Below are 27987 nucleotides of genomic sequence, written 5' to 3' on the forward strand. Positions count from 1 at the left end.
ATTTAACGTTTTTTGTATGTGTGTGTGTGTGTGTGTGTGTGTGTGTGTGTGTGTGTGTGTGTGTGTGTGTGTGTGTGTGTGTGTGTGTGTGTGTGTGTGTGTGTGTGTGTGTGTGTGTGTGTGTAGTGTCTCTGGGAAGATAAAGGGGTGGGGCTTAGAGGTAGTCATCCTCACTGGAAGGCTCGTCATCAGGATCGTTGCTAGGGTTGTTGCTAGAGGCGTTGCTAAGGTCGTTGCTATGGGCATAGCTGGAGGCAGTGCTAGAGGATGGGCTGCGGCTCATTCTCCACACCTGGTTAGAGAAGCTCCTCCCCCAGCTGCAGGGCTGGCCAACATGTCGCAGTATTCTAATAAGCTCTGCAGCTTCCTGCCAATAGGAAGTTCACTTGCTGTGGCCCCGCCCAGTTCTCTGTTTACTCATGGTGGTCAACATCTGGCTGATGTAGGAAGTGAGGAGGTCATCCATCTTATAGCCCTGAAAACACACACACATACACACACACACACACACACACACACACACACACACACACACACACACACACACACACACACACATCTGAGTGTTTTCATCAAGTGCGTGTGTGAGTGCGTGTGTATGTGTACATGTGCGTACGTGAGGGCATGTGTGTTTTTTACGCGTGTGTGATTGTGTCTCACCAGTGAGGTCTCACACAGCAGCTTGCTGCCCCTGACCAGGTTGCCGATGGTGATGTGGAAGTAGGTGTTACCGCTGCTCCAGTTGGAGATCTTAGTGAATGGGTGGGTGGTCAGGATGTCCTGTTGTAGACATACACACACGCATCAGTGAAATACCAGGTAACACATGTTCATACACATACACCTAGAGAAAGAGATGAGAGATCATGTAACACACACACAGGACATTTCCCCTTGGGAATTAATAAAGGACCTAACTACACACACATACACCTAGAGAAAGAGATCATGTAACACACACACAGGACATTTCCCCTTGGGAATTAATAAAGGACCTAACTACACACACACCTTGGTCTTTGGGTCTATGAGGCTGACTCCATGCTTGTTGATAGCAATCAGGAGGATCTCTGGGAAGTTGGGCTCTGTGGTTTGCTGAACAGAGAGAATATCACACTGACTGAGAGGAGGTACACAATATTAGACAGACAGACAGACAGACAGACAGACAGACAGACAGACAGACCAGACCAGACCAGACCAGACCAGACCAGACCAGACCAGATCAGACCGTATCGTTACCCCAAGATAAGATTGAGAATGACATCACTGAGCGGCATGGTTACCTTGACTTCGAAGAAGGCGGATCCGAACGTGGCCCATTTGAAGATGATCTTCAGGAAGTGGAGTTTGGCCTCCTCCCTGGACTTACCAGCCTGCTTATTGAAATACGCTACTACAGACTACAAACACACACAGATATGGACAATTGTATGCAAAGTCACAAACACACACACAGCCACACACCAAAAAAACAGAGACAAAAAAAACAATAAAACAGCTGATTAGGTCACAGATAAAGATACTCTGAACGCAGTAGTCAATCATGAGAAAGACTGCCATTAAGAATAGAGCCAGGGCAGCCAATTAGAGCCCAGGAGAGTTGGGAGAAGTCTCGTCTCACCCGTTTCCAGTCATCTGGGGAGAGCTGGCGAATCAGGTCCTGCGGCACCAGCTCCCGGAGGATCTTGGGTATTGAGGGGAAGTGTGACTTGTCGTCTTCGTACTTCACCCTGTAGATCAACGCTCCCAGCTGGAACACCTCGTCACGACTACACTTATGGTAACCACGGAGATACTTAGGCAGTTCCTAGCAACCAAAGGGCAAAAATGACCAGTTACAGTCTCACTCCTACTTAGTTTTAATGGTTCCTAAAATCAGAATAGATCACGGCAAAAAGTGTTTTAGCTAATCAGCTCCGTGGCCTTAGAATTCTCATCCAGACCAGCTAGAAACCCCAGAATCTTGTTTCCTTGGAGGAGTTGAAAAGTTTGGTTGACTCACATGTTACTGAGGAATGTGATTGTCATTAGGACCTGATGCGGTGGTACTTATAATAGATTTTTCTTAAATCTATGACGATTTTATGTTTCTGTAATTGAAATGTTTGTCAACATCAACATGTTTTACTTTTTTTATGGTGTGTCTATGTCTGTAAGTTGTTACAGTATGTCTGATATTTGGCTCAAACATTGTTCCCCCTGCTGCTGTCTTGGTTGGACCAGGTCTCTCTTGAAACATTGATTTTATCTCAATGAGACTAACCTGGATAAATAAAAGGTAAAAACTAAATATTCCTGGAGATCACATTCATGGTAAACGCTGTATGTGTGGGCTCAAGCCATAACAACAAACAACGCACCTTTGATTGAATCTCAGCCTTAGTATGTGAACATTGTCAGGGTTTGAACCTGGGAAGTTTACTTAGGACAAGTGGAACCAGTTCCGTTACACACACCCACCCCCACCCCCCCTCCTACCTGGTAGTAGTGGAAGATGGAGTCAGCGAAGGAGTCTTTACCAGGAACAGTGTTGGTCCACAGCTTCTTCATGAAGAACACCTGGTAGGTCAGAGACGGTACGATACCTACACACACACGTTAAAGTCATTAAAGGGATAAATAGATAGTACATTTTAAAGGGATAGTTAATTTTAAAGGGATAGTTAATGTTAAAGGGATAGTTAATGTTAAAGGGATAGTTTGTATTAAAGGGATAGTTCATATTAAAGGGATAGTTCACTCTAAATCATAGTTTTTATGACATACCATCTTTAGAGGGTCGGGCCTTCTTGATCCAGTCTGTGAGGTGTCTGACAAAGTCAAAGAAGAAATCTCCCTCTGGTACACTGATCACCTACAACACACACACACACACACACACACACACACACACACACACACACACACACACACACACACACACACACACACACACACACACACACACACACACACACACACACACACACACACACACACACACAAAGAAGAGTTGGGGCATGTTGGAGATCATCAACTCTGTGATATATTGTGGGTAAATTGTGATTGATCTACAAATAATAATGAGTAGTTATTTATGATCATCCAGGTGATTTGTAGATCAGCCAGTCAGCTGCTGCCTGCTAAATCTGCTGCATTGACGAACAAGGCATTAGTGTGTGTGTGTGTGTGTGTGTGTGTGTGTGTGTGTGTGTGTGTGTGTGTGTGTGTGTGTGTGTGTGTGTCACCTTATCGGAGATCTTTACGAACAAGCTGAATCCTTCGGGTGATTTGAGCAGCAGGCGAGCAGAGATCGCCAAACAGAAGTCTTTAGCCTTGGTGCTGGACTCCACCTCAAATGCCTGTCAATTACACACACCAGCCAATCACAGCACAGTAAACACCTGTCAGTCACATGCACCAGCCAATCACAGCACAGTTAAGGCCGGTCAATCACACACACCAGCCAATGACAGCACAGTAAACACCTGTCATTCACGAACATAAATCATAAATCATCACATCACAGTATACGCCTATAAATTACAAACATAAATCATTACATCACAGTATACGCCTGTAAATTACAAACATAAATCATCACATAGCAGTATATGCCTGTAAATCACAAACATAAATCATAAATCATCACATCACAGTATACGCCTATAAATCACAAACATAAATCATAAAATCACAGTATACGCCTATAAATCACAAACATAAATCATAAAATCACAGTATACGCCTCTAAATCACAAACATAAATCATAAATCATCACATCACAGTATACGCCTGTAAATTACAAACATAAATCATACATCATTACATCACAGTATACGCCTGTAAATCACAAACATAAAGCCAGAAAGATAGTCTGTGTATGTCTGTGCGTGTGTGTGTGTGTGTGCGCGCACGTGTGTGTGTGTGCGCGCACGTGTGTGTGTGTGTGTGTGTGTGTGTGTGTGTGTGTGTGTGTGTGTGTGTGTGTGTGTGTGTGTGTGTGTGTGTGTGTGTGTGTGTGTGTGTCAGTGTGTGTCAGTGTGTGTGTCAGTGTGTGTCAGTGTGTGCGTGAGTGTACCTCATCAGTATCGTCAGGGAAATAGACCTTGTGGAAGATCTGGGTGGTCTTATGTTGGATGGCCTCTACCTCCACTAGGTGGGGAGGGTACTTCCTCGAGCCATTCCTGTTGCCACAACAACACCAACAATCATAACAACAACACCAACAATAATAACAACAACACCAACAATAATAATAACAACAACAGCAACAATAATAACAACAACATTAACAAATTAACAAGCAGAAGAGGATTGTATCATTAACAGAGTGTATCTGTTGATGTGCGAGATGGGTGAGTGTGTGTGAATGTGTGCGTGTATGTGCGCGTGTGTTTGTGCCCACGTATGTGTGTGCGTGTGTGTGTGTGTTACCGTAGGGCCTTCTGTAGTCGTGTCATACAGTCCTGAGCCAGAGGGTGGTGTTTCCTGGACTGAAGGAAACGCTGGACATGAGGCAGCAGCATGTTGCTAGGAGGGAACAGCCCTGTACACAGCCACAGCAACTCCCAGCCCTTCTCCTCACTGTACCTACACACACGGTTACGACACAATGTAACAGAGGTATCTGAGAGAAGTTTAGGATGCGTGTGTGTGTGTGTGTGTGTGTGTCTGTGTGTGTGTCTGCGTGTGTGTGCGTGTGCGTGTGCGTGTGCGTGTGTGTGTGTGTGTTCTTACTTGACGTGGTTGTCTGTGAGTTGTTTGAGGATCTGACAGAAAATCTCATCTTTTAGAGGTTCGGCCTTCAGGGCTGCTTCAAAGATCTGGTCCGTCAGCTCGTTAACCGAACGCGTTCGCTTAGACGGGTAGTCCCCCATATACTTCATCATAGGTGGCCCGGTCAAGGAGTTTACATATTACACAAACGACACAGGTGGGATCTGAACTCCCGTCTCCTGGGAAACCAACGTTTTAACCATTAGGCCAAAAGGAAGTTCCATCTCTGGCCGAGGAGGATTTTAAGTTGCAGGCAGGTTTACCTCATCACAAGACCATGAATCTGAAACAAACACAAGCAGAAGCACATGCACACTGCAAACGGTTTGTGTTAGCCAGTAAAGGATATCTATGAAGACCATACAGGCGTCCTGTGACAGGTCTTCATGGCTGAGGACCTTCTTCAGTAGAGGCTGTTTGATAGGCTCTCTGGTGCAGCTCCACATTGAGGCCTTCCCTCTGTTCTTAGTTATCATCACCCTGCTCAGAGTGTGTTTGGGAGGAGGTCTGAAAGGAGAGAGAGAGAGGGAGAGAGAGAAGGGGGAGGAGAAAGAAGGGGGGAGAGGTGTAGTGACAGGTATAGATTAGGTAACATTTTCTTTAGACAAAAAACCCACACGGTTACAAATACTGCAACTTGTATTGTGTGTGTGTTTGTGTGTATGTGTGTGTGTGTGTGCCTGCATGCATGCATGCATATGTGCGTGTGTTTGTCCGTGTGTCTGTGTGTGTCTACCTGAAGTGGTCATAGCTGAACTCTTCCAGTGTGTAAGGTTTAACCCTCTCCTCTCCAGTCTCCGGCAGAACCAGCTGAGATGAACGCACCGTCTCCTGTCTCTGGTCTGGTGTCATGGTAACCAATGCCTAGAGAGAGAGAGAGAGAGAGAGAGAGAGAGAGAGAGAGAGAGAGAGAGAGATAGAAAGAAGGGGGGGATGATGATTGAGAATCACGCAGATAGAGCCATTACAGTGTAGGCTGTGTGTGTGTGTGTGTCTCACCACTACGTCAGCCTGAGGTCTGGTAACAGTGGGCAGGACGTAGACGGCGTCAACAGGGAAATCTCCTTTTTGATTGGTCCGTTCATTGACCCCATGGGCCCAGCCTGAGGTCATGACCTGCTGTCCTGTCTCTTGGTCCAATAGAATCAGGTCTCCCTTTTGGAACGACAGGAACGTAGACTCCTCCCCACCTAGAGGGGACAAGGTACAGTTTGTCTGTGTGTGTGTGTGTGTGTGTGTGTGTGTGTGTGTGTGTGTGTGTGTGTGTGTGTGTGTGTGTGTGTGTGTGTGTGTGTGTGTGTGTGTGTGTGTGTGTGTTTGTGTGTGTGTGTGTGTGTGTGTGTGTGTGTGTGTGTGTGTGTGTGTGTGTGTGTGTGTGTGTGTGTGCGTGCGTGCGTGCGTGCGTGCGTGCGTGCGTGCGTGTGTGTGTTTATGTGTGTACTCTGCTCACCAGAGTTGGTATTGTCCTGCAGAGCCACCACGTACTTGGACCGGTTCCTCAGGCCCTCTAGGAACGTTACCACAAGGTCTCTGATGTCCTCAGAGTTGGTCGACGTGAACGTAAACTCATCGCCCTTTATGGTCGCCAACGTAAAGCTCTGCCCCTGCAGCTTACCCCCTCTACCAACACACAGAAGAAGAGAAAATGCTCAAAGAATTACTCATGCACGGAGCTAGCTAGCAGTCTCAGAAGAATGGAGAGAAAGAAAGGAATAGAGTCGCTAGCCATTTATTCCCTAACAGGTCAGCTAAATGTGGGGGGTTGAGGTGTTCACCAACAAACAGCAACACAGGTTGGCTAGCCGAAGTAAGGAGGGTGGCTAACTAACTATACAAATGGAATGTATTATTATTAATGGTTACAGGCTACATAGTAAGCTTCTTGAAATTGGGAGTTTAGGAGAAAAGAGGACAGAAGAAAATAAAAAGAAACAGAGTAATTGATATGTTTATGGTTGAGAGGGCAACAATGTTAGGATGGACTCCAAATCACCTGCTGCTGGAGACTGCAGTGATCTCTGGGAAAGAGAGTTCTAGCAGCACCTGCTCCTGTTCGTCTACAAAGTACACCCCTGTCCAGTTCACCGCCACAATGACATCATTCTTAGGCAGACTCGGACCTGTATGGTGGAGTGAGGGGCGGGATCAGAGTATGGACCCGTGACTAGGGCTGTGTCCAGATTCTCTGTCCTTCTACCAAAGTGCACACTTTCAAACTCCCTGTCATGGACTTAGTGGTGAAAACTCCCTACAGCGAACAAGTACACCAATCCAATGCTTGTAAATCCATGATGGGTAGGGTGCAATGCACACTTTGGAAGGAGTGAGGAAATTAGGACTAAGCCGAGATCACATGTATACCTACAGTAGTTTCCAGGAACAACCTCCGCAAGAGATATGACGAGGTACAGCACCAAACAGACTGACTGACAGGTATTAATGAAGGTAGTTGGTACAGCAGGTACGTTACAGCAGCTACGTTACAGCAGCTACGTTACAGAAGGTACGTTACAGCAGGTACGTTACAGCTGGTACAGCAGGTACGCTACAGCAGCTACGTTACAGCAGGTACGTTACAGCAGGTAGAGTAACGTACCTGAGAGCTTGAAGGCCTCATAGAAGCGTGAGAAGAGGAGCGGCCATTTGTAGCGAGCGAAGTCCACCACTTCCTCCTTCACCTTCTGGGGGTCAAACCTCTGCTGGGTGTAGATGCCCTGGTGTGGAGAGGAGAGGGGGACACACACAGTTAGGTTGTGTCCCAGGTGGCCTCCTATTCCCTATATAGTGCACTACCTTTGACCAGGGTCCATAGGGCTCATGTCAAAAGTAGTGCCCTATGTAGGAAATATGGTGCGATTTGGAACACATCTTTAGTGACTTATAATGGGTGTATTTAAAAAAAACCGAGTTAAAACAATCACATATTACGATCAAAATAATTGAAAGTAAAACCTTCTTCTAAAAGGTTTGGTAGTTTACTAGATCAAACATCAAAACCTGTGACATCCAGAGTCCCTAGAAGGGAGCCTGGCAAATCGTTCCCCAGCCAGGAGCACCTTTTTATGGGCAGCCATGATGACGTGGGCCCATTTCTCTACGCTCCGGGAGGAGCTGACCTCTCGGTCGGGGATGTAGGATGGGATCAGGCTCAGCAGACGCTCTGTCAGGATCTCAGAACCGTAGTCCACATAATACTGCTGACTGGCTAACTCTGCTAGGTCATCCTGGAGAGAGAGAGAGAGGGAGAGGGAGAGAGAGAGAGAGAGAAGAGGGATTAGTTAGAGCTAGGATCAGAACCGTAGTCAACAAAGTACTTCTGACTGGCTAGCTCTCCCAAGTCATCCTGGAGAGAGACAGAGGTTAGGGTCAGGATCTGAGATCCTTAGTTCACATAGTACTGCTGACTGGCTAGCTCTCCCAAGTCATCCTGGAGAGAGAGACAGAGGTTAGGGTCAGGATCTGAGATCCTTAGTTCACATAGTACTGCTGACTGGCTAGCTCTCCCAAGCCATCCTACAGAAAGAGAGAGAGAGAGAGATGTTTTCCTTGTTAATTTCCTTTTTGTTTATGGTCTATTCCACTTGCTTTGGCAATGTAAACATTTGTTTCTCATGCCAATAAAGCCCTTTGAATTAAATATAATTGAATTGAATTGAGAGAGAGAGAGAGAGAGATGGTCAACATAATTGTAAAACTCACCCTATCACAGCGGTACTCTCCAAACTTTACCCCTCGTACAGTTTGTTGGTAGATGAGGTTGGTGGCCACAGCATCGTCTGCAGGGTTGTGCCAGGGCGTGAATATCTCCTTCCTGTAGAACAGTCTCCAGGGGGCGTTCCTCTCCTGGGCACCCTGCTCCTTGGCATACTGCTCACACTGGGACACCGCGTCCATCACATGGTCCTTTCCACTGCCTAGGGAGGAGACCTAGTGGTACACACACACAGCTCACACTGGAATACTGCACATGCATGGTGTGCATGCGTGTGCATGCCTGCCTGTGTACCTGTGTGTGTTTGTGTGCGTGCATCTGTGTGTGTGTGTGTGTGTGTGTGTGTGTGTGTGTGTGTGTGTGTGTGTGTGTGTGTGTGTGTGTGTGTGTGTGTGTGTGTGTGTGTGTGTGTGTGTGTGTGTGTGTGTGTGTGTGTGTGTGTGTGTGTGTGTGTGTGTGGCTGTGTGTGTGTGTGGCTGTGTGGCTGTGTATTACCTTGTCAAACAGGGCAATATAGAGAGAGAATCCAAAGCGGTCTCTGAGGCTGATCTTGTCTGCCAGGGCGTTACACAGCTCCATGGCCGTAGTAGCTGAGTCTGTCAACAACGTCTTAGTGGTCCCATCCATAAATGTTACTGGCAACATGATGGGCTTCTTAGACTTAGTGGCCTGGGAGAGAAGAAAGAGAATGGAGAGGGAGAGAGAGAGAGAGAGAGGGAGGGTGGAGGAGGGGAGAGGGGGGTGGGGGAGAGAGGGGGGAGAAGAAGAGAGGTGGAGAGAGGAGAGAGAGAGAGGGAGGGTGGAGGAGGGGAGAGGGGAGTGGGGGAGAGGGAGGACAGATGGAGGGGGGGAGAAGAAGAGAGGTGGAGAGAGGAGAGAGAGAGAGGGAGGGTGGAGGAGGGGAGAGGGGAGTGGGGGAGAGAGGGAGGACAGATGGAGGGGGGAGAAGAAGAGAGGTGGAGAGAGGAGAGAGAGAGGGGGAGGGTGGAGGAGGGGAGAGGAGGTGAGGGGGAGAGGGGGGAGAGGGAGGACAGATGGAGGGGGGAGAAGAAGAGAGGTGGAGAGAGGAGAGCGAGAGAGGGAGGGTGGAGGAGGGGAGAGGGGGGTGGAGGAGGGGAGAGGGGGTGGGGGAGAGAGGGGGGAGAGGGAGAGAGGGGGGAGAAGAAGAGAGGTGGAGAGAGGAGAGGGAGAGGGAGGGGGAGGGTGGAGGAGGGGAGAGGGGAGAGGGGGTGGGGGAGGAGAGAGGAGAGGAGAATGAGAGGTAAGGGATATTTCCTTGTGTGTGTGTTTGTTTGTTAGTGTATGTTTGTTTGTGTGTGCGTGCGTGCGTGTACCTGTAGCTCCAGCCAGGACGGGGGTTGTGTTCTGGTGCCGTTAACAAACGTGCGTCTGAGTCTCTCCTCGCAGTAGGGGGCGTAGCCAGGAGGACCACCATGGATGTAGTTACGCAGGTACTGGAGGAGACAGGATGTAATGCAGTTATAGAGGAAGGGATGTAATTATAGAGAAAGTATAGAGTTTAACAATGGCTACGTCCCAAATGGCTCTGTGGGCCCTGGTCAAAAGTATTATATAAAGGGAATAGGGTGTCATTTGGGACGCAAGCAGAGAGTCTATAGTAGTATGTGTATTCTGACTGACCTTGACAAACTTCTCAGAGGGAGCGAAGCAGCCGACACACAGAGAGATGAGGATCCAGCCGCGGGCGTGACTGCTCTTAGACGGGTTCTGGTTCAACTGCTTACAGATCTGGCAGTAGATCTCATCCCTACAGAGTACACACACTGGACAGGTCAGAGAGAGCGAGAGAGAGAGAGAGAGAGAGTGTGTGTGTGTGTGTGTGTGTGTGTGTGTGTGTGTGTGTGTGTGTGTGTGTGTGTGTGTGTGTGTGTGTGTGTGTGTGTGTGTGTGTGTGTGTGTGTGTGTGTGTGTGGGTGGGTGGGTCTACCTCAGGGCAGGTCGTAGTATTCCGTTGCCGATGATGAAGTGGAGTTTCTCCAGGTTAGAGGTGGGCCGGTCCTCCAACATGCTGTTGCCATGGAGACTAATCTCTCCGTCATTCAGGCGCTTGGTCACCTAACAGAAAACTCATCATCAACACTGGACATTCTATCCGATCTACATACTGTCTGTGTCCCAAATGGCACCCTATCCCTATATAGTGCACTACTTTTTATCATTTATCATAGGGCTCTGGTTAAAAGTAATTTACTAAATAGGGCCATTTCACCACTTCTAGGATGCTTTCAACTCCAACACCTCCTCCACAGTGATACTCCTCAACTCCAACTCCTCTCTTACCTCCTCAGTGATCTTGGACTTCTTCTTCAGGGTGAGGGACACTAGTTTGTGTCGGACACTGTTCTTCTTGTTGCTGTCTGAATGGGGGGTCTGTAGGGGAGGGGTTACAGCAGGACACAGTTTATGACTCAGATAGGAAACGTCTTCTAGGAAGCACTACGGTATTGTACTACCCAGAGCAACACTGGGATTCAGACCATGACGGTTTAACTAAGGTAGAATCTAACCGAATGAGATTATAGCAAAGGGTTATTATCGATTACTCCCCCCTCTTCCCTCCTCCCTCATTTTACATCTTAGTCATTTAGCAGAAGCTATTAATCAGTTCCTATTCATTCATCTTAAGATAGCTAGGTGAGACAACAACATATCAGTCGTAGTAAGTACATTTTTCCTCACAGCACAGCTAAATATTTACTCCGACCTCGCCCTAACCCTGCAGGGCCTGTAGTTCTCTCCCTCCCTCCCTCCCTCCCTCCCTCCCTCCCTCCCTCCCTCCCTCCCTCCCTCCCTCCCTCCCTCCCTCCCTCCCTCCCTCCCTCCCCCTGCAGAGCCTGTAGTTCTCCCTCCCTCCCTCCCTCCCTCCCTCCCCCTGCAGAGCCTGTAGTTCTCCCTCCCTCCCTCCCTCCTCTCAACTCTCTGTCCCCCTGCAGGGCCTGCAGTTCTCTCTCTCCCCTCCCTCCCCCCTCTCACCTCTCCTCTCCTCCCCCCTCCCCCCTCTCACCTCTCTGTCCCCATGCAGAGCCTGTAGTTCTCCCTCCCTCCCTCCCTCCTCTCAACTCTCTGTCCCCCTGCAGGGCCTGCAGTTCTCTCTCTCCCCTCCCTCCCCCCTCTCACTTCTCCCTCCCCCCTCTCACCTCTCTGTCCCCCTGCAGAGCCTGTAGTTCTCCCTCCCTCCCTCCCTCCCTCCCTCCCTCCTCCCACATCTCTGTCCCCCTGCAGAGCCTGTAGTTCTCTCTCTCTCTCCCCTCCCTCCCTCCCTCCCTCCCTCCCTCCCCTCCCTCCCTCCCTCCCTCCCTCCCTCCCCTCCCTCCCCCTTCTCACCTCTCCCTCCCTCCCTCCCCCCCCTCTCACCTCTCTGTCCCCCTGCAGAGCCTGTAGTTCTCTCTCTTCCCTCCCTCCTTCCCCCCTCTCACCTCTCCCTCCCCCTGCAGGGCCTGTAGTTCCCTCTTGTAGGTTTTCTTGCCCAGCGTCTCGTAGATCTTGGTCATCACAGGGATCTTCTCCGAGCCGTCAGTGATGGCCGTGTGGTACTTGGGCTCTGGGAGATCTCCCATGAACCTCAGCACCGTGATCCATACCGCCAACGCCGCCTGGGGGAAGAGCAACCAACAGTGTTAGGGTTGCAACCATTCCGGTACTTTAACCAAATTTCCCTGGTTTTCTACCAATCATGGTTGGAAGATTCCGGATTTCCTGCTTATTCTCTCCTGATTCCAGGAATCTTCCAATCTGGATTTCTGGACAACTGGAGAAAGTAGGGAAAAGTTACTGGAATTTTGCAACCCTAAACAGTGTTCATGCTGTGATTAGAAAAGTACAGTTGGGTAGAAGGAGGCTGCCTGAAACAACAGTCTGACAAACACCCATGGTCTACTGGGCTTAGAGGTCAGGGGTTAGGTGTCAGAGTTGAGAGGTCATGTGCCCTACCAGCTGGTCGCCCTCGTCTTCATGGAACAGCAGCGGTTGTTTAAGTGGCCGTCGGACGTAGGTGTGTGATGTGGTGCCCTGGAAATAGGTGGCAGCGAACTTGGCAAATTTATACTCCGACAGGTCATCCTCCTCATCCTCAGGGAGAGGAAGAACATCATCTAAATCCTCCTCCTCAAGCTCCTTCTGGGCACGTTCCAAGTCCTACACGCGCACGCACACACGCACACACACACACACAAAGACACTTAGCGAACGATTTGAACGTAGCCCAGAGCAGATTAAGGTGTTAACTGTAGCAGTGTGTCTGTGTGTCCACTAGGTGGCGACCTTCTCACCTCGAACCCAGCTGGTGGCGCTCCCTCCTGGCCAGGGAAGGAGTTTGTTGTACCCAGGAAGCCGAACATCTTATCCACCATGTCAGAGTCGTTCACCGGCTCATGTCTGGCTTTCTCCATCTGCTCCACCATCTCCTTCTTCTTACGCACCTCCTCCCTCTCTCTCTTCTCTCTCTCCGCATCCTCCTTCACTAGCTGGGCCAGTCTCTCCTGGTGGTTACGCTCTGCTTCAACCTACAGAAGACTGGGTGTTAATAGGTGCGTGTGTGCAGAGGTGTCATGCCCATAGGGGCCACAGGGGCAAGTGGCCACTCAGATTTGTCCTAAAAACAATTGTTGTTTCTCTGTAATAGTACTAGCCACCTAGCAATTTTATGAAGTTGGCTTTAGCTAGCCCAGATAGGTTCCCAATATGCCAACCTCGTAACTAGCTGCCATGAAACCATTTCAGGCTACCACGTTAGAGTAGCTAGCTTGTCTAACTAGCTTAGCTGGCATGCCTGCAGGCAAGGTTGGTAGACTTTAGAAAAGCAAGCAATAACTAAATGTCCTGAATTAGACTCAAATTCCTTTCAATATTTTACTCAGATTTTAGCAGAGAAGCATATTTAGTTTCTTTAACTTCAGAACCACCAGTCAGGGGGATGCAGACAGCTCAAGAGGCTCAAGAGCTCAAGATGCTTAGATATGCAGAAAAATGGACATATATTTTACATAGAATTAAGAATAATGATTATAGCTCTAGATTGCAGGGCCTAACCCCCCTCTGGACCACCCCCAGCCATCCTCACCTATTTTGTGCCCCCTCATATTTTTGGCGTGCATGACGCCCATGTGTGTGTGTGTGTGTGTGTGTGTGTGTGTGTGTGTGTGTGTGTGTGTGTGTGTGTGTGTGTGTGTGTGTGTGTGTGTGTGTGTGTGTGTGTGTGTGTGTGTGTGTGTGTGTGTTCCAGACCTTGGCCTTCTTAGCGCTCATCTGGTTCCTCAGTTTCTCCTCCTCAGCCAGACGCAGCTTCTCTGCCTCCAACCTCCTCCGATACTGAGAGAGAGAGAGAGGGAGGAAACAGAGGGAGAGAGAGAGAGGTAAGAGAGAGAATGAGAAAGAGAGTGTGAAAGAGAGAGAAAGGGTTAGGATGAGAGAGTGAAAGGGACTGAGGCTTTCTTTCAGTCTGCACTGCGTGTGTCTGTCTCTTTCTCACCTCTCCCTTCAGTCTCTTGTAGAGGCGTCGTGCGATCATGCCCCGTGTGTGAGCCTGGATGGTGATGACGGCCCATAGGCGGTGTCTGAAGGCCCTTCGGACCAGACAGCCTCTACACCTGGCCTGCAGACCCGTCACTCTCTGTCTAGCCACGTGGTACGTTACGTACAGTCGCCTGGAGCGGTACAACGCCTGGAGTCTAGCAAACCCAGCCCGCATCTAGGAGGTGGAGGGGAGGGGAGGAGAGGAGGAGAAGAGGGGGAGGAGGAGGAGGAGAGGACATGGAGGAGAAATTAAAGAGATTAAGAGACTGTCATTTGATTAATGATACAAGGAACAGTTCAGCTCATGTCAATAAGAAGTTTTTAAAACTCACAGCTCCATAGTTCTTGCGACAGTGATATCCTCGCCACGTCTTCTGGATCATCATGGCTGACTTTCTCATCTTCAGGAAGTTGGACCTGTTGAGACCAAGTGATGTGATTGTTAACTCAAAGCTGGTTGCAATGACTACAGTCTCAGCTGGTTGCTTTGCCAACAGTCTAAACTGGTTGTTATGACTGCAGTCTCACCTGGTTGCTATGCCAACAGTCTCACCGGGTTGCTATGACTACAGCCTCACCTGTCCTTGAAGCCTCGTACAACCTTCTGGATAAGGATAACCTTGTCCGTGATGGCCTTGTCTCTCTCAATCTCCAACAGCATGTCATGGTGGTCCTAAACAAACACACACGTGCAGACACACAGACACACAGACACACAGACACACAGACACACACAAACCAGAAGTGATCATCAGTAGATTCCAAACAGACATTCTAAAGACCCTCTGATTTATGTTCGTGACATCTCTCTCTTCCTCTAATCTGTCCATTTCCTCTACTCCTCTGAGCTGTTTGTTTCCTGTAGGGGAAGTGTGGGCGCTGCCCTCGCTGCCCTGGCTTCACCTCACAGATTTTACTTCCTGTTTTACTTCCTGTCTGACCAGCTGGTCGCTCTGATAACTACCTCAGCTATGACGACCATCACCGTGATAATCAGCCCACTACTGACCCCACCCCTAGTGCTGTCCTCGTGAACAGAGGCACAACTGCGGTTGAGTTCCACTGCACAGTGAATTTCTTCCCTCTTACTAAGACAAGATATTGTAGACAACTTGCATATTTCAGATAAAACCCCTATCAAAAATGCAGAACTTCTGCCAAATGTCACCCTTTTCCCTATATAGTGCACTACTTTTCTCGATTTAAGTGTTTTCTTCCATGTTTTTGTAATTCAGCAGACGCCCTTATCTAGAGCGACTTACAGGGACAATTAGGGTGAAGTGCCGAGCGCATCGACAGATTTCTCACCTAGTCGGCTCGGGGAGTCGAACCAGCGACCTTTCGGTTACTGGTCCAACGCTCTGAACCGTTACCTGCTACCCACACAGAGACCAGGCACCCTAATATGGTGCTCTTTGGGACTCAGTCCAGGTGTTAGTTACCTTGAGGAAGATCTTGGTCTTTCCCATCTGCCAATCATCATCTCTCCCAAGGACAGCTTCCGCTATACGCTGACAAGTTCCCCTCAGGTCCTCCTACACACACACACACACACACACACACACACACACACACACACACACACACACACACACACACACACACACACACACACACACACACACACACACACACACACAGAGTGGACAGGTAACATCAGTGGGCAGGTAACATCAGTGGACAGGTAACATCAGTGGACAGGTAACATCAGTGGACAGGTAACATCAGTGGGCAGGTAACATCAGTGGACAGGTAACATCAGTGGGCAGGTAACATCAGTGGACAGGTAACATCAGTGGACAGGTAACATCAGTGAACAGGTAACATCAGTGGACAGGTAACATCAGTGGACATGTAACATCAGTGGACAGGTAACATCAGTGGGCAGGTAACATCAGTGGACAGGTAACATCAGTGGACAGGTAACATCAGTGGACAGGTAACATCAGTGGACAGGTAACATCAGTGGACAGGTAACCATTGACAACGGTCACTGACAAGGCAAGCTTTGGCGAAGACTTATTAGAAGGCTTTTAATATTGATGAACACACAGCTTCCTTTCAAACAGCTGGCAGATATGAACTCTAACGGTCGCTTACCTGTTTGTATGCAGGTTTGACTCCTGGCATGAGGACTCTGTAGCGGTCCACAAACTCAACAAAGGTGTATCTGATTGGATAACCAGCTCTGCGGATACGAATGGTCTCCATCATGCCTGAATACCTCAGCTGACGAACACACAGCTCCCTGTCAAACAGCTGGGAGAGATGACAGACAGATATACACACAACAATTACATTTTTACACACACACACACACACACACACACACACACACACACACACACACACACACACACACACACACACACACACACACACACACACACACACACACACACACACACACACTCACCATGGGTTTCTTGTACTCATTGGGTTTAATGCAGCGTACGAAGAAGGGCTGACACACACTCAGAGTCCTCATCAACAGTTCCAGAGAACGCTTGAACTGACTGCTCAGAGTAGGAGAGCGCTTCCTGGTCTCCGCCCCCTACAACCACACACACACATACGCACACACGCACGCACCACACACACGCACGCACGCACGCACGCACGCACGCACGCACGCACACACACACACACACACACACACACACACACACACACACACACACACACACGGGTTAGTAACAATGGATTCTATCACTTTTCCTCTCTCTCTTACTCTCCTTTTTCCATTATCACTTCCCCTCTGTTAAGTTCCCTTTCATTCCCTCTACAGGAAACCAGACTAAATGAAGCTCATATTGTGACAGATATATTTTGACAGTTTGAAATGTTCTACACGTCTCATTGTAAAAAAACGATGTCAAGGTTAGAACTGTAGTAATGCCAACAACAGTTATATCAAAGCTATTGTTCTTTAAAAGTCAATGTCTAAATACACTGAGTGTACAAACATTAAGGACACCTTCCTAATATTGAGTTGCACAACCCCCATTTTCCCTCAGAACAACCTGAATTAGACGGGAAAGCAACATCTTTACAGAGGTGAGAGAAAACCAGCAGGTAGACAGGAAGGGATGTCACCAAAACATCGCCACCAAGTTTAAGGACAGAGAGAGAGAGAGATGCAACCTGGGCTCCACTGAATGAGGAACGATATGTCTGCTATTCACAGCCAGCGGATGGAGGGAGGAGAGGAGAGGAGGGAGGGAGGGAGGAGGGGATGGATATTATCTCTCCTCTTTTCTTCTTTTACCCTCAGAGGAGTGTCAGGTTGGCCCATATTATCACCCAGCAAGTAGCCAACCAGAAACTAAGGCAGACATACATACCTGTGCATGCACACACGTGTGATACGCAGACACACAGATACAAACACACACACAGACACACAGATACAAACAGACAGACAGAGGAAAGACAGGAGAGACAGTGTAATGTTAGCATCTTGCCACACATTAGTGAAGCGAAAGAGGGAGGAGAAAAGCGCAAGCAGCATGCCATGCAGAGAAAACAACCCTTGAGACAACTACATCCCAAATGGCACCATATTCCCTATTTAGTACATTACTTCTAATAGGGTGCCATTTGGGACACAGATCATAAGATAACCAGAACAGACATAACATAAAGTGTTGTATTCAGGACAAAGGAAATTTATGGTTCCTGTCTGGAACGCTTCATGATGACCACTCAGAGAAACTAGCCAACAGGTAGTGAATGATCTGTGATGTCATCAAAGTGTAGCGAGGAGGGGTAGGTCGAGTGACTGTGTGGTTGCTAGGGCAAAGGGTTGCTTGGGTGACGGAGGTTGCATTACCATGGCAACATCGGCCTGGAAGATCTGCTTGATGAACTTGTTCCTGGAGGAGTGAACCAGCTGGATGATGTCACCGTGCAGGGTGTCTCTGTTCTTCTCCAAGAAACCTATTATTGATAAGGCTATTGGTTATGAATGGTTATTGATAAGCCTATTGGTTATTCATGGTTATTGATGTGGCTATTGATTATTGATGTGGCTATTGGTTATTGATGTGGCTATTGGTTATTCTTAAGGAAATTGGGTCTAGTGTGTCCTATCCTCTATTATTCCTGTGAAGAACCCTTTACAGTGACTTTTCCAATGAGGGCGGTCATCACAAAACCCTGATGAAGGCTATGGGCGAAAACATGTTGGTTTTAACATTAAATAAGCATTTTATCAACTTCCACTGTCCTCCAAGAGTTGCTGAATTTGGTCATCATGTTGTATGTAATAATCAGTCAGTCAGTACATGATAATAATTTTGCCATAATGTTGTTACTTACCTCGTGTCTCGTAGTAGACCACCCCAGCAAAGTGCTGGATGCCAAACTGGGTCTCATAAGTGTTCTTAGGAGGGATGTAGTTGGTGTTTAATTTATGTTGAGAGTTCAACTTATTCAACATAGTGGTGTCTGTACCCTGAAACAGAGAGCGAGGTGGGAGAGAGAGACAGAGAGAAAGAGAGAGAGAGAGGTGGGACAGAGAGAGAGAGAGAGAGAGAGAGGTGGGACAGAGAGAGAGAGAGAGAAAGAGAGAGAGAGAGAGAGAGAGAGAGAGAGAGGAGGTGGGACAGAGAGAGAGAGAGAGAGAGGAGGTGGGACAGAGAGAGAGAGAGAGAGAGAGAGAGAGGTGGGACAGAGAGAGAGAGAGAGAGGTGGGACAGGGAGAGAGAGAGAGAGAGAGGTGGGACAGAGAGAGAGAGAGAGAAAGAGAGAGAGAGAGAGAGAGAGAGAGAGAGAGAGGAGGTGGGACAGAGAGAGAGAGAGAGAGAGGAGGTGGGACAGAGAGAGAGAGAGAGAGAGAGAGAGAGGTGGGACAGAGAGAGAGAGAGAGAGGTGGGACAGGGAGAGAGAGAGAGAAAGAGAGAGAGAGAGAGAGAGAGGTGGGACAGAGAGAGAGAGAGAGAAAGAGAGAGAGAGAGAGAGAGAGAGAGAGAGAGGAGGTGGGACAGAGAGAGAGAGAGAGAGAGGAGGTGGGACAGAGAGAGAGAGAGAGAGAGAGAGAGAGGTGGGACAGAGAGAGAGAGAGAGAGGTGGGACAGGGAGAGAGAGAGAGAGAGAGGTGGGACAGAGAGAGAGAGAGAGAGAGAGAGAGAGAGAGAGAGAGAGAGAGAGAGGAGGTGGGACAGAGAGAGAGCGAGAGAGAGGAGGTGGGACAGAGAGAGAGAGAAGGTGAGAGGGATAGAGCTGGTTTACACAAATATTTGATTACACATTCATTCTCTCCACATTATACTGTACATTATACTGTATCCATCTATAATTGTTACCTCTCTTCTCCCTTGCTCCTCCTCCTTCTATGTTGGGAAACTACAGATGTACGATCATAATTTTAGCCATGTTTGCTACAGCAGGAAAATAATCCTGCTGCTACAGGAAATGTGAATTATTATGTGGATTATAATTTTAAGGGTTGATACATTTTTCGTAAGGAAAAATCAAGTCTGAAATTTCAAAGTGGAAAATACATACTTCAGAAGCCTCAAATTAAGATCATACATCTGTATGTGTACTGTATCTATTTATAATGTAGTTACATTGGGGAAATTGCTCTCCTCATCTATGAGGCTGACGATGATCATGGGGTTGATACGATCATGTCTCTCATCCCTCTCGCCCCCACCCCCTATCCTCCTCTCCCCTCTCCTCTACCTTGGGGTTATACTGTCATCATTACCCTGGGGAACTTGCTCTCCTCGTCTATGAGGCTGATGATGTTCATGGGTTTGATAGCGATCATGTCCAGGGCGTCCTGGTTGTCTGTGAACTCGATGTGTTGCCAGTTGATGTGTTCCAGGTTGTACTCCTCCTGCTCCAGTTTGAACACATGCCTCACAAAGAACTGTTGCAGGTTCTCGTTGGCAAAGTTAATGCACAGCTGCTCAAAACTGTTAATGGGGAGACACACACACACACACATGAACGCAGAGCAGGTGTGTGTGTAACTACTAACAGTAAACAAACAAAAATTGGACCAACTGGGGACCTTTTGTTGGTTAAATGCTATTTCTAGGGTGTTTAGGGTTAAGGTTAGAATTAGTGTTCGGGTTAGAAATAGGTTTAGGGTTAGGAGCTAGGGTTAGTTTTAGGGTTAGGAGCTAGAGTTAGGTTTAGGGGTAAGGTTAGGTTTTTGGGTTAAGGTTGGGGTTAGGGTTAGAGTTATGGTTATGGTTAAGGTGAGGGTAAGAGTACAGGTTAGGGTTAGGTTTAGGGTTAGGAAAATAGGATTTTGAAAGGGACTGAATTTTGTGTCCCCACAAGGTTAGCTGTAGACAGGTGCGTGAGTGTGTGTGTGTGCGTGTGCGTGTGCGTGTATGTGTGTGTGTGTGTGTGTGTGTGTGTGTGTGTGTGTGTGTGTGTGTGTGTGTGTGTGTGTGTGTGTGTGTGTGTGTGTGTGTGTGTGTGTGTGTGTGTGTGTGTGTGTGTGTGTGTGTGTGTGCCTGTTGATGGTGAAGTTTTCGAAGCCAAAGATGTCTAGTAGTCCTATGGAGCGTCTGAGGGCTTTGGGCTCGTGGGACGGAGGCTTGTAGATCGCTGCATTGATCTTCTCTACGATCCACACAAACTGACGACCGTAGATCCCCTACACACACACACACAATATACATATGCCAGAGAGTGTTTGAAAAGGTGTGTCACACACCAGAGAGCATGTTAATGTGTGTGTGTGTGTTACCTTGACGAAGGCGTCCCGTACGTCCAGTGCCTGCTCTATACTGAGGGGAGTGGAGACTGTTTCTCCTCTAGTGATCAGAGTCCTACTAGTCAGACAGTTCATCAGGTCTTTACAGTCCACCTACGCACACACACACACATACACACAAGCACACACGCATGAACACACACGATGCACACAGGCAGGTGCGCGCACACACGCACGCACGCACGCATGCACGCACACACACACACACACACACACACACACACACACACACACAGCAACGTTAAGTCAGAAAACACACTTCTTTCACACCATCAACCAATGGTGTCAACAGTCCAGGTTTGTGTTTCACTAGTGTGCCACTAGGAGGTGCTTACTGTCATGTTATTCAGTAAACACTGTTAGCTCTCTCTCTTTCCTTCTCCTCTCTCTCTCACCCTCCCTCCCTCCCTACCTCCTCCTCCTCTCTCCCTCTTACCCTCCCTCCCTCCTCCTCCTCTCCCCCTCTGTCCCTCCCTCTTTCCCTCCACGTCTCTCCCTCCACCTCCTTGTCTCCCTCCCTCCATCCCCCAGTGATCTAGCACTCACCTGTAGCTCTCTGGCAGCTATGACATAACTAGTTCAGGTTACAGGTTACTGTTGTACAACCCCTCAGTGGATAGAGTAGGTGTGTATGTACGATAGGTTTATGGGTGTGTGTGAGCGTGTGTTACCTCCAGCAGTGTAGCAGCAGAAGTCAGGTCTACGCTGCGGACCACCTCACAGGCATCCAGGTTGTCATAGGTACGAGCTAGGGGTCAGAGGTCAGAGGTTAGAGATAGGTGAGAGTGAAGTCAGCATGATGTCATTACAATATGTATGTCTGTGTGTGTATAAGTGTGTGAGTGTAAGTGTGTACATTTGTATGCGTGTACCATTTACCTTCATAACGCAGGTTCCCCATATGTAGTATAGAGGCCAATAGTTTGGAGATCATCCAGTTCTCAGTGTCAGAGAACATCAACACCTTCATGGCTGATTGGATGTTTGAATACTCCTTCATATCATCACGACCATCACACACAGTACACTTCCCCTGGAGGGAGGAGAACGTTAGCTGAATTATAGTTTCTTACTGCTGTTATAATAACGTTGTTAAAGTGTTAGCTAAGTTTTGTCCTACTATAGTAAGGTAGCTGTAGTCTGTGGCTTTCCCTAGTCCCAGTTTCTTCTTCTGGTCTGAAGGCATGCCCTTCAACATACAGTAGAAGATATGGTAGTTCCTCTCATCACGAGCCTGCAGGGAGAGAGAGAGGGGGAATAGAGATGACACGATAGTAACCAAATTAACACAGCTCCTAGACTGTATCACAAGATGTAGGACTCTGCAGACTCTATAAACCCATCCCCTGAATCCATACCTGTCTGCAGACTCTATAACCCCGTCCCCTGAATCCATACCTGTCTGCAGACTCTATAACCATGTCCCCTGAATCCATACCTGTCTGCAGACTCTATAACCCCGTCCCCAGAATACATACCTGTCTGCAGACTCTATAACCCCGTCCCCTGAATACATACCTGTCTGCAGACTCTATAACCCCGTCCCCTGAATCCATACCTGTCTGCAGACTCTATAACCATGTCCCCTGAATCCATACCTGTCTGCAGACTCTATAACCCCGTCCCCAGAATCCATGCCTGTCTGCAGACTCTATAACCATGTCCCCTGAATCCATACCTGTCTGCAGACTCTATAAACCCGTCCCCTGAATCCATACCTGTCTGCAGACTCTATAACCCCGTCCCCTGAATCCATACCTGTCTGCAGACTCTATAACCCCGTCCCCTGAATCCATACCTGTCTGCAGACTCTATAACCCTGTCCCCTGAATCCATACCTGTCTGCAGACTCTATAACCCCGTCCCCTGAATCCATACCTGTCTGCAGACTCTATAACCATGTCCCCTGAATCCATACCTGTCTGCAGACTCTATAAACCCGTCCCCTGAATCCATACCTGTCTGCAGACTCTATAAACCCATCCCCTGAATCCATACCTGTCTGCAGACTCTATAACCCTGTCCCCTGAATCCATACCTGTCTGCAGACTCTATAACCCCGTCCCCTGAATCCATACCTGTCTGCAGACTCTATAAACCCGTCCCCTGAATCCATACCTGTCTGCAGACTCTATAAACCCGTCCCCTGAATCCATACCTGTCTGCAGACTCTATAACCCCGTCCCCTGAATCCATACCTGTCTGCAGACTCTATAGCCCTGTCCCCTGAATCCATACCTGTCTGCAGACTCTATAACCCTGTCCCCTGAATCCATACCTGTCTGCAGACTCTATAACCCCGTCCCCTGAATCCATACCTGTCTGCAGACTCTATAAACCCGTCCCCTGAATCCATACCTGTCTGCAGACTCTATAAACCCGTCCCCTGAATCCATACCTGTCTGCAGACTCTATAACCCCGTCCCCTGAATCCATACCTGTCTGCAGACTCGTGACTTCTCCAGCAGGTACTGTTCTATCTTGGCCCCCTCTATGGCTCCTCTCTTGTTGAAGTGGATGTCGATGTATTTCCCGAAGCGGCTAGAGTTATCATTACGGATCGTCTTAGCATTGCCAAACGCTGCGGACAGACAACACAAAGCCCTCAACACTCACAACTAGAACTACTATAGGGTGCATTATTGTGTGTGTGTGTGTGTGTGTGCGTGCGTGCGTGCGTGCGTGTCCTACCCTCCAGTATAGGATTAGCCTCCAGGACCTGTTGTTCTATCCAGGAGTGTTGTCCACTGATGGCTGCTAGGAACTGGAGGATCAGCTTGGTGCTCTCTGTCTTCCCTGCTCCAGACTCACCACTGAGAACAAGCACGCACACACACACACACACACACACACACACACACACACACACACACACACACACACACACACACACACACACACACACACACACACACAAAATTAGATCTGACTTGGTGCTCTCACTCGCTTCTTTGAACAAACACACCCAAACACACACACTCCTCTCCCTCTCACAGACCTGATGATACAGCACTGGTCTCTGTTGTTCCTCTGCATGTTGAAGTAACAGTTGTCTGCGATGGCAAAGATGTGTGGAGGCATCTCTCCTATCTTCTTATTGGTGTACAGGCGGATCTGGTCAGCTGTGTAGATGGGCAGCACCTGGTAGGGGTTTACTGCCACCAGGATAGAGCCTGTATACGTCTGGAGGGGACGGGTGTAGAGGGCAAAGGGAGGACACCATATCAAAGATCCGACAAATGGAAAGCGAAGATGGGTCATGCAGTGCTGTGCAGTGCTGCAGTAGAGATGAGATGCACGTTAGTACATCAACTCCGCATTCTGTGATCAGGTTAAATGGACAGACACACAGGCACATTGCAGGAGGACAGTAGTACTTTATAGTGTGGCCATTCTCATTCACCTGCCACATGAAAATGAGGGGAGGATGAAGTCTGTGTGTACGTGTGAGTTGGGAGCAGAAGTGACGCGGGTTTCGTCTCTCAGATGCTGCAGTCAGTGACAACTGAGTATCAGTAACGGTCACTGGAGCCCCGACAGCCATGACGGAAATGGAGCAACACCAATACCTCATGCACATACACACACTCACACACACTCACAAAGACATACATACACTCACACACACTCACAAAGACATACATACACTCACACACACTCACAAAGACATACATACACTCACACACACTCACAAAGACATACGGACACTAACACATGCACTCATACACCCACACCCACAGACAGACACACACACACACTCACACTGGTGGTGAGTATGTCAGGCAGCCATGCATGATACCTCTGTACTTACTCTCCCACCACAGTTAGTCTACAGAAAGGAAGGAGGAGAAAACGAGAAAGAAAGAGAGAGGGGGAAGGAGGAAGAGGAGGGACAGAGAGTGAGGGAGGAAGAAGGGAGAGAAAGAGGTGAAAACCAAGACAAAAGCACAGGTTGACTGAGAGCAGGAGAGACTCAAACAGAGAGAGGGAAGGAAGAGAGAGAGAGAGAGAGAGAGAGAGAGAGAGAGAGAGGGAAGGAGAGAGAGAGAGAGAGACAGAGACAGAGAGAGAGAGAGAGAGAGAGAGAGAGAGAGAGAGAGAGAGAGAGAGAGAAAGACAGAGACAGAGAGAGAGAGAGACATAGACAGAGAGAGAGAGAGAGAGAGACAAAGAGAAAGAGAGAGAGAGAGAGAGAGAGAGAGAGAGAGAGAGAGAGAGAGAGAGAGAGAGAAAGACAGAGACAGAGAGAGAGAGACAGAGACAGAGAGAGAGAGAGCGAAAGAGAGAGAGACAAAGAGAAAGAGAGCGAGAGAGAGAGAGAAAACAGCGAGCTCCTAGCAGTAGTAGGATAATAGTTGCACTGCAGTAGTTGTATAGTAGTAGTGCAGTAGTACTCACATATATAAGGTGTTCTGTATATCGTATGAGCAGGTTGTATTACTATAGTAGTATAGTAGTAGTACAGTAGTAGTACTCACATATATAAGGTGTTCTGTATATCGTATAAGCAGGTTGCGGAGGATGCCGGCCTCGTTGAGGTCTCCCAGGCGGATCATGTCCTCCACCCCATGGATGGAGGTGGGGTGCATGGGCTTAATGTTGGTTGCATTCTGGGGGGATATCCAATGCTCCTGGAGAAAGAATGGGCTGTTTGTGTAGGGCTGGAACAAATGCCTGCAACATTTTGGCCACCCCAAATGATTATTTTGTGTGAATGTTGACAGAATGTTGGGTGAATGTGGTGTGAATGATGTGAGAACGTTGTAAGAAGGTTGTGGGAATGTTGTGTAAATGTGTTGTGTGGATGTTTGAGACTCACGTTTCCCTCATCATCCAGAACCTGTATCTGTCCAGAGTCACAGAGTTTGACCACGGCTCCGATGGGGACCACAAACTCCCGGCCCGCCTTCAGGTCCAACCACACATAGTCCCCCTAGGAGAGGAGATACACAACCCATCAAACCAACACAATACATGGGTTGTGTCCAAAATGGCACCGTATTCCTCATATAGAGCACTAGGTATGTAGGGAATAGGGCACCATTTGGGACAGAGCTAGTACATTTACAGGTCCACATATCGGGAGGGAGAGGGAGAGGGAGAGAGAGAAAGAGGGTAAAAGAGGGAGAGGGAGAGAGAGGTAGAAAGAGAGAGAGAGGGGGAAAGAGAGGGAGAGAGAGAGAGGTAGAGAGAGAGAGAGAGGGGGGGGGGGGGGAGAGAGATGGAGATATGGAAAGAGAGGGAGAGAGATGGAGAGGGGGAAAGAGAGGGAGAGAGGGAGAGAGAGGGAGAGGGGAGAGAGATGGCTAAGTATAATAAAAGCAGAAGGTGTATTGCAGACCTAGAAGAGGTGGTGATATGGTTGATAGAGAGGACGTCTTAGAGCAGTGCTGACAGGGTTCAGTGTCATAATCAACATCATACAATGACATCATCAATGTCACACATACACACCGCTGTGCATCAGGCCTAACAGCATCCCTTAGTGAATTATTACTTACCATATACCTCTGCTTCTTGTACCTGATTGCTTTTTAATATACAAACGATCTTTCTTTTGGGGACAATGCATTTTATTGTATCTTAAACATGGCTTCTATATGATAAATCAATTACAACACTGCCTAAGCTCCTCTGATAGCTCAACAAGATGACCTGCAATCCATTCACAATACTAAACACAGTCCTATACGTGCACACACACACACACACACACACACACACACACACACACACACACACACACACACACACACACACACACACACACACACACACACACACACACACACACACACACACACACAGTGTTGTAGTCCTACCGGTAGCAGTGTAGAGTGCTTGAAGACAGTGTTGACGTTTCGTACTAGAGCCCATTTAGCCTGGTCTTTCTCATACAGGTCCACATAGTCACGACGCTTGTACATCCTCACTGCTGATCCACACACACAGACAACCCTCAATGTCTTCCACTGGCCAAACCCCAGTCCTCCAGTACTCTATTCCTCACACACCTTCTCCCTCTCCCACCATCCAACCCTAATTTGCCCAGTAGTCCAGTCCTCAAGTCCTATACACATCCCACCAAGTCCACACCAGGTGGTCGCGAACGGTAATGTGATGTCACTTTCTGTCCTGGTGTGTTCTGATATCAAAGATGCAATGAATACTGGCTCTGCCTCTTCCTCTGTTCTTCTAAGTTTCAGAACATGAATGAGTGACAATAGAAAAATAACAATCCACTGTCCTCCGCGCCTCGGGCCAACACTGCTCCTACACAGAGTTACAAACAGCTGTCTGTCTGTGGAACAGGCTCAGACTCACACAGAGAGATAAAAACAACAACAGCAACAAAAGAGAGAGAAGGCTGTCTGTGTGACTGTCTGGAGGACCTCCTGAGATACACAGCTACAGGATGAAACAAGACCCCTGGGTAGACCTACTCCTCCTCTCCTCCTTCTTCCCTTCTCTCTTCTTTCTGTTCCACTGCTCCTGAAGAAACTGAATCTAGGTCCTGGTGTTTTGTCTGTCTGCTCTCATCTTCCTGATCGACTCACACCATCACTGCTCTCTCTATTTCTAATCATCCCTCTCTCCCTTTTCTCTCTCTCCGTCCCTCTCTCTCCGTCTTTCTCTCTCTCTACATGTCATTCCACAGCACATGTGATCAATGGTTCTGAATACCTGCTACAGCAGTGACAGCAAGGAGGAGTGGAGAGAGGGATGGAGGGGAGGGGTGTTGGGTAGAGAGATAGAGAGAGGGATAGAGAGAGGGATGGGGTCTGGGTGGTAGCATCATTCTGTGTGTTATATGTCTGTTTAATTAAGTAAATACCCCTCTGGCAAACGACCTGGGACTGGACTGAACACTACACCACAGAACACAGCTGTCACACACACACACGCACAATCACGCTCACGCAGGCAGGCAGGCAGACACACACACCTGTCACCAGGGCCAAAACCACTATCAGCAACCACAGTCTCAATAATTTATAAAACCTACCAGATCTGTGTCTCTGTATCCCCCTCCGTCTTTCTCCACCCCCTCTCTCTTTCTCTCTCATTCGAGCTCGCTTTTTCATTCATTCTCTCTCTCTCTCTCTCCCCCCGCCCTCCCCCTCTTTCTGTCATTCCTATATGCCTTATCAGATAGGTGTGTCTTACATCAGATAGGTGTGTCTTATTGTTGCCGCCCGTAGCATTGAATGCCAGGGAAGCCATAAAAAAAATGTTCCGCGT

General features: G+C 48.3%; 1 protein-coding gene across 1 annotated transcript; it reads right to left on the reverse strand.

Annotated features, from left to right (window-relative positions):
* LOC129822238 (unconventional myosin-VIIa-like) lies at window positions 1-27319 on the reverse strand. The gene is made up of 48 exons (XM_055880342.1): window positions 26568-27319; window positions 25565-25678; window positions 25224-25376; window positions 23744-23928; window positions 23437-23558; window positions 23184-23326; window positions 21866-21979; window positions 21625-21778; window positions 21417-21493; window positions 20719-20838; window positions 20483-20625; window positions 19720-19930; window positions 18327-18462; window positions 17839-17945; window positions 16423-16560; window positions 16107-16265; window positions 15449-15541; window positions 14585-14679; window positions 14339-14423; window positions 13963-14181; window positions 13719-13802; window positions 12764-12997; window positions 12426-12629; window positions 11912-12088; window positions 10776-10865; window positions 10423-10550; window positions 10116-10242; window positions 9809-9928; window positions 8970-9143; window positions 8462-8689; window positions 7819-7986; window positions 7359-7476; window positions 6756-6882; window positions 6213-6382; window positions 5762-5952; window positions 5499-5626; window positions 5112-5269; window positions 4724-4877; window positions 4421-4576; window positions 4065-4170; window positions 3231-3344; window positions 2770-2857; window positions 2482-2588; window positions 1625-1810; window positions 1287-1403; window positions 1012-1095; window positions 661-780; window positions 1-475 (listed from the first exon to the last, which is right to left on the reverse strand). Exons 1-48 carry the CDS (start codon window positions 26670-26672, stop codon window positions 383-385), a joined length of 6624 nt encoding a protein of 2207 aa, XP_055736317.1. The 5' UTR covers window positions 26673-27319; the 3' UTR covers window positions 1-382.
* Between the last annotated feature and the right edge of the window lie 668 nt (window positions 27320-27987).

This window comes from Salvelinus fontinalis, chromosome 24, assembly GCF_029448725.1.
Source record: "Salvelinus fontinalis isolate EN_2023a chromosome 24, ASM2944872v1, whole genome shotgun sequence".
In the NCBI taxonomy this organism is placed as follows: Eukaryota; Metazoa; Chordata; class Actinopteri; order Salmoniformes; family Salmonidae; genus Salvelinus; species Salvelinus fontinalis.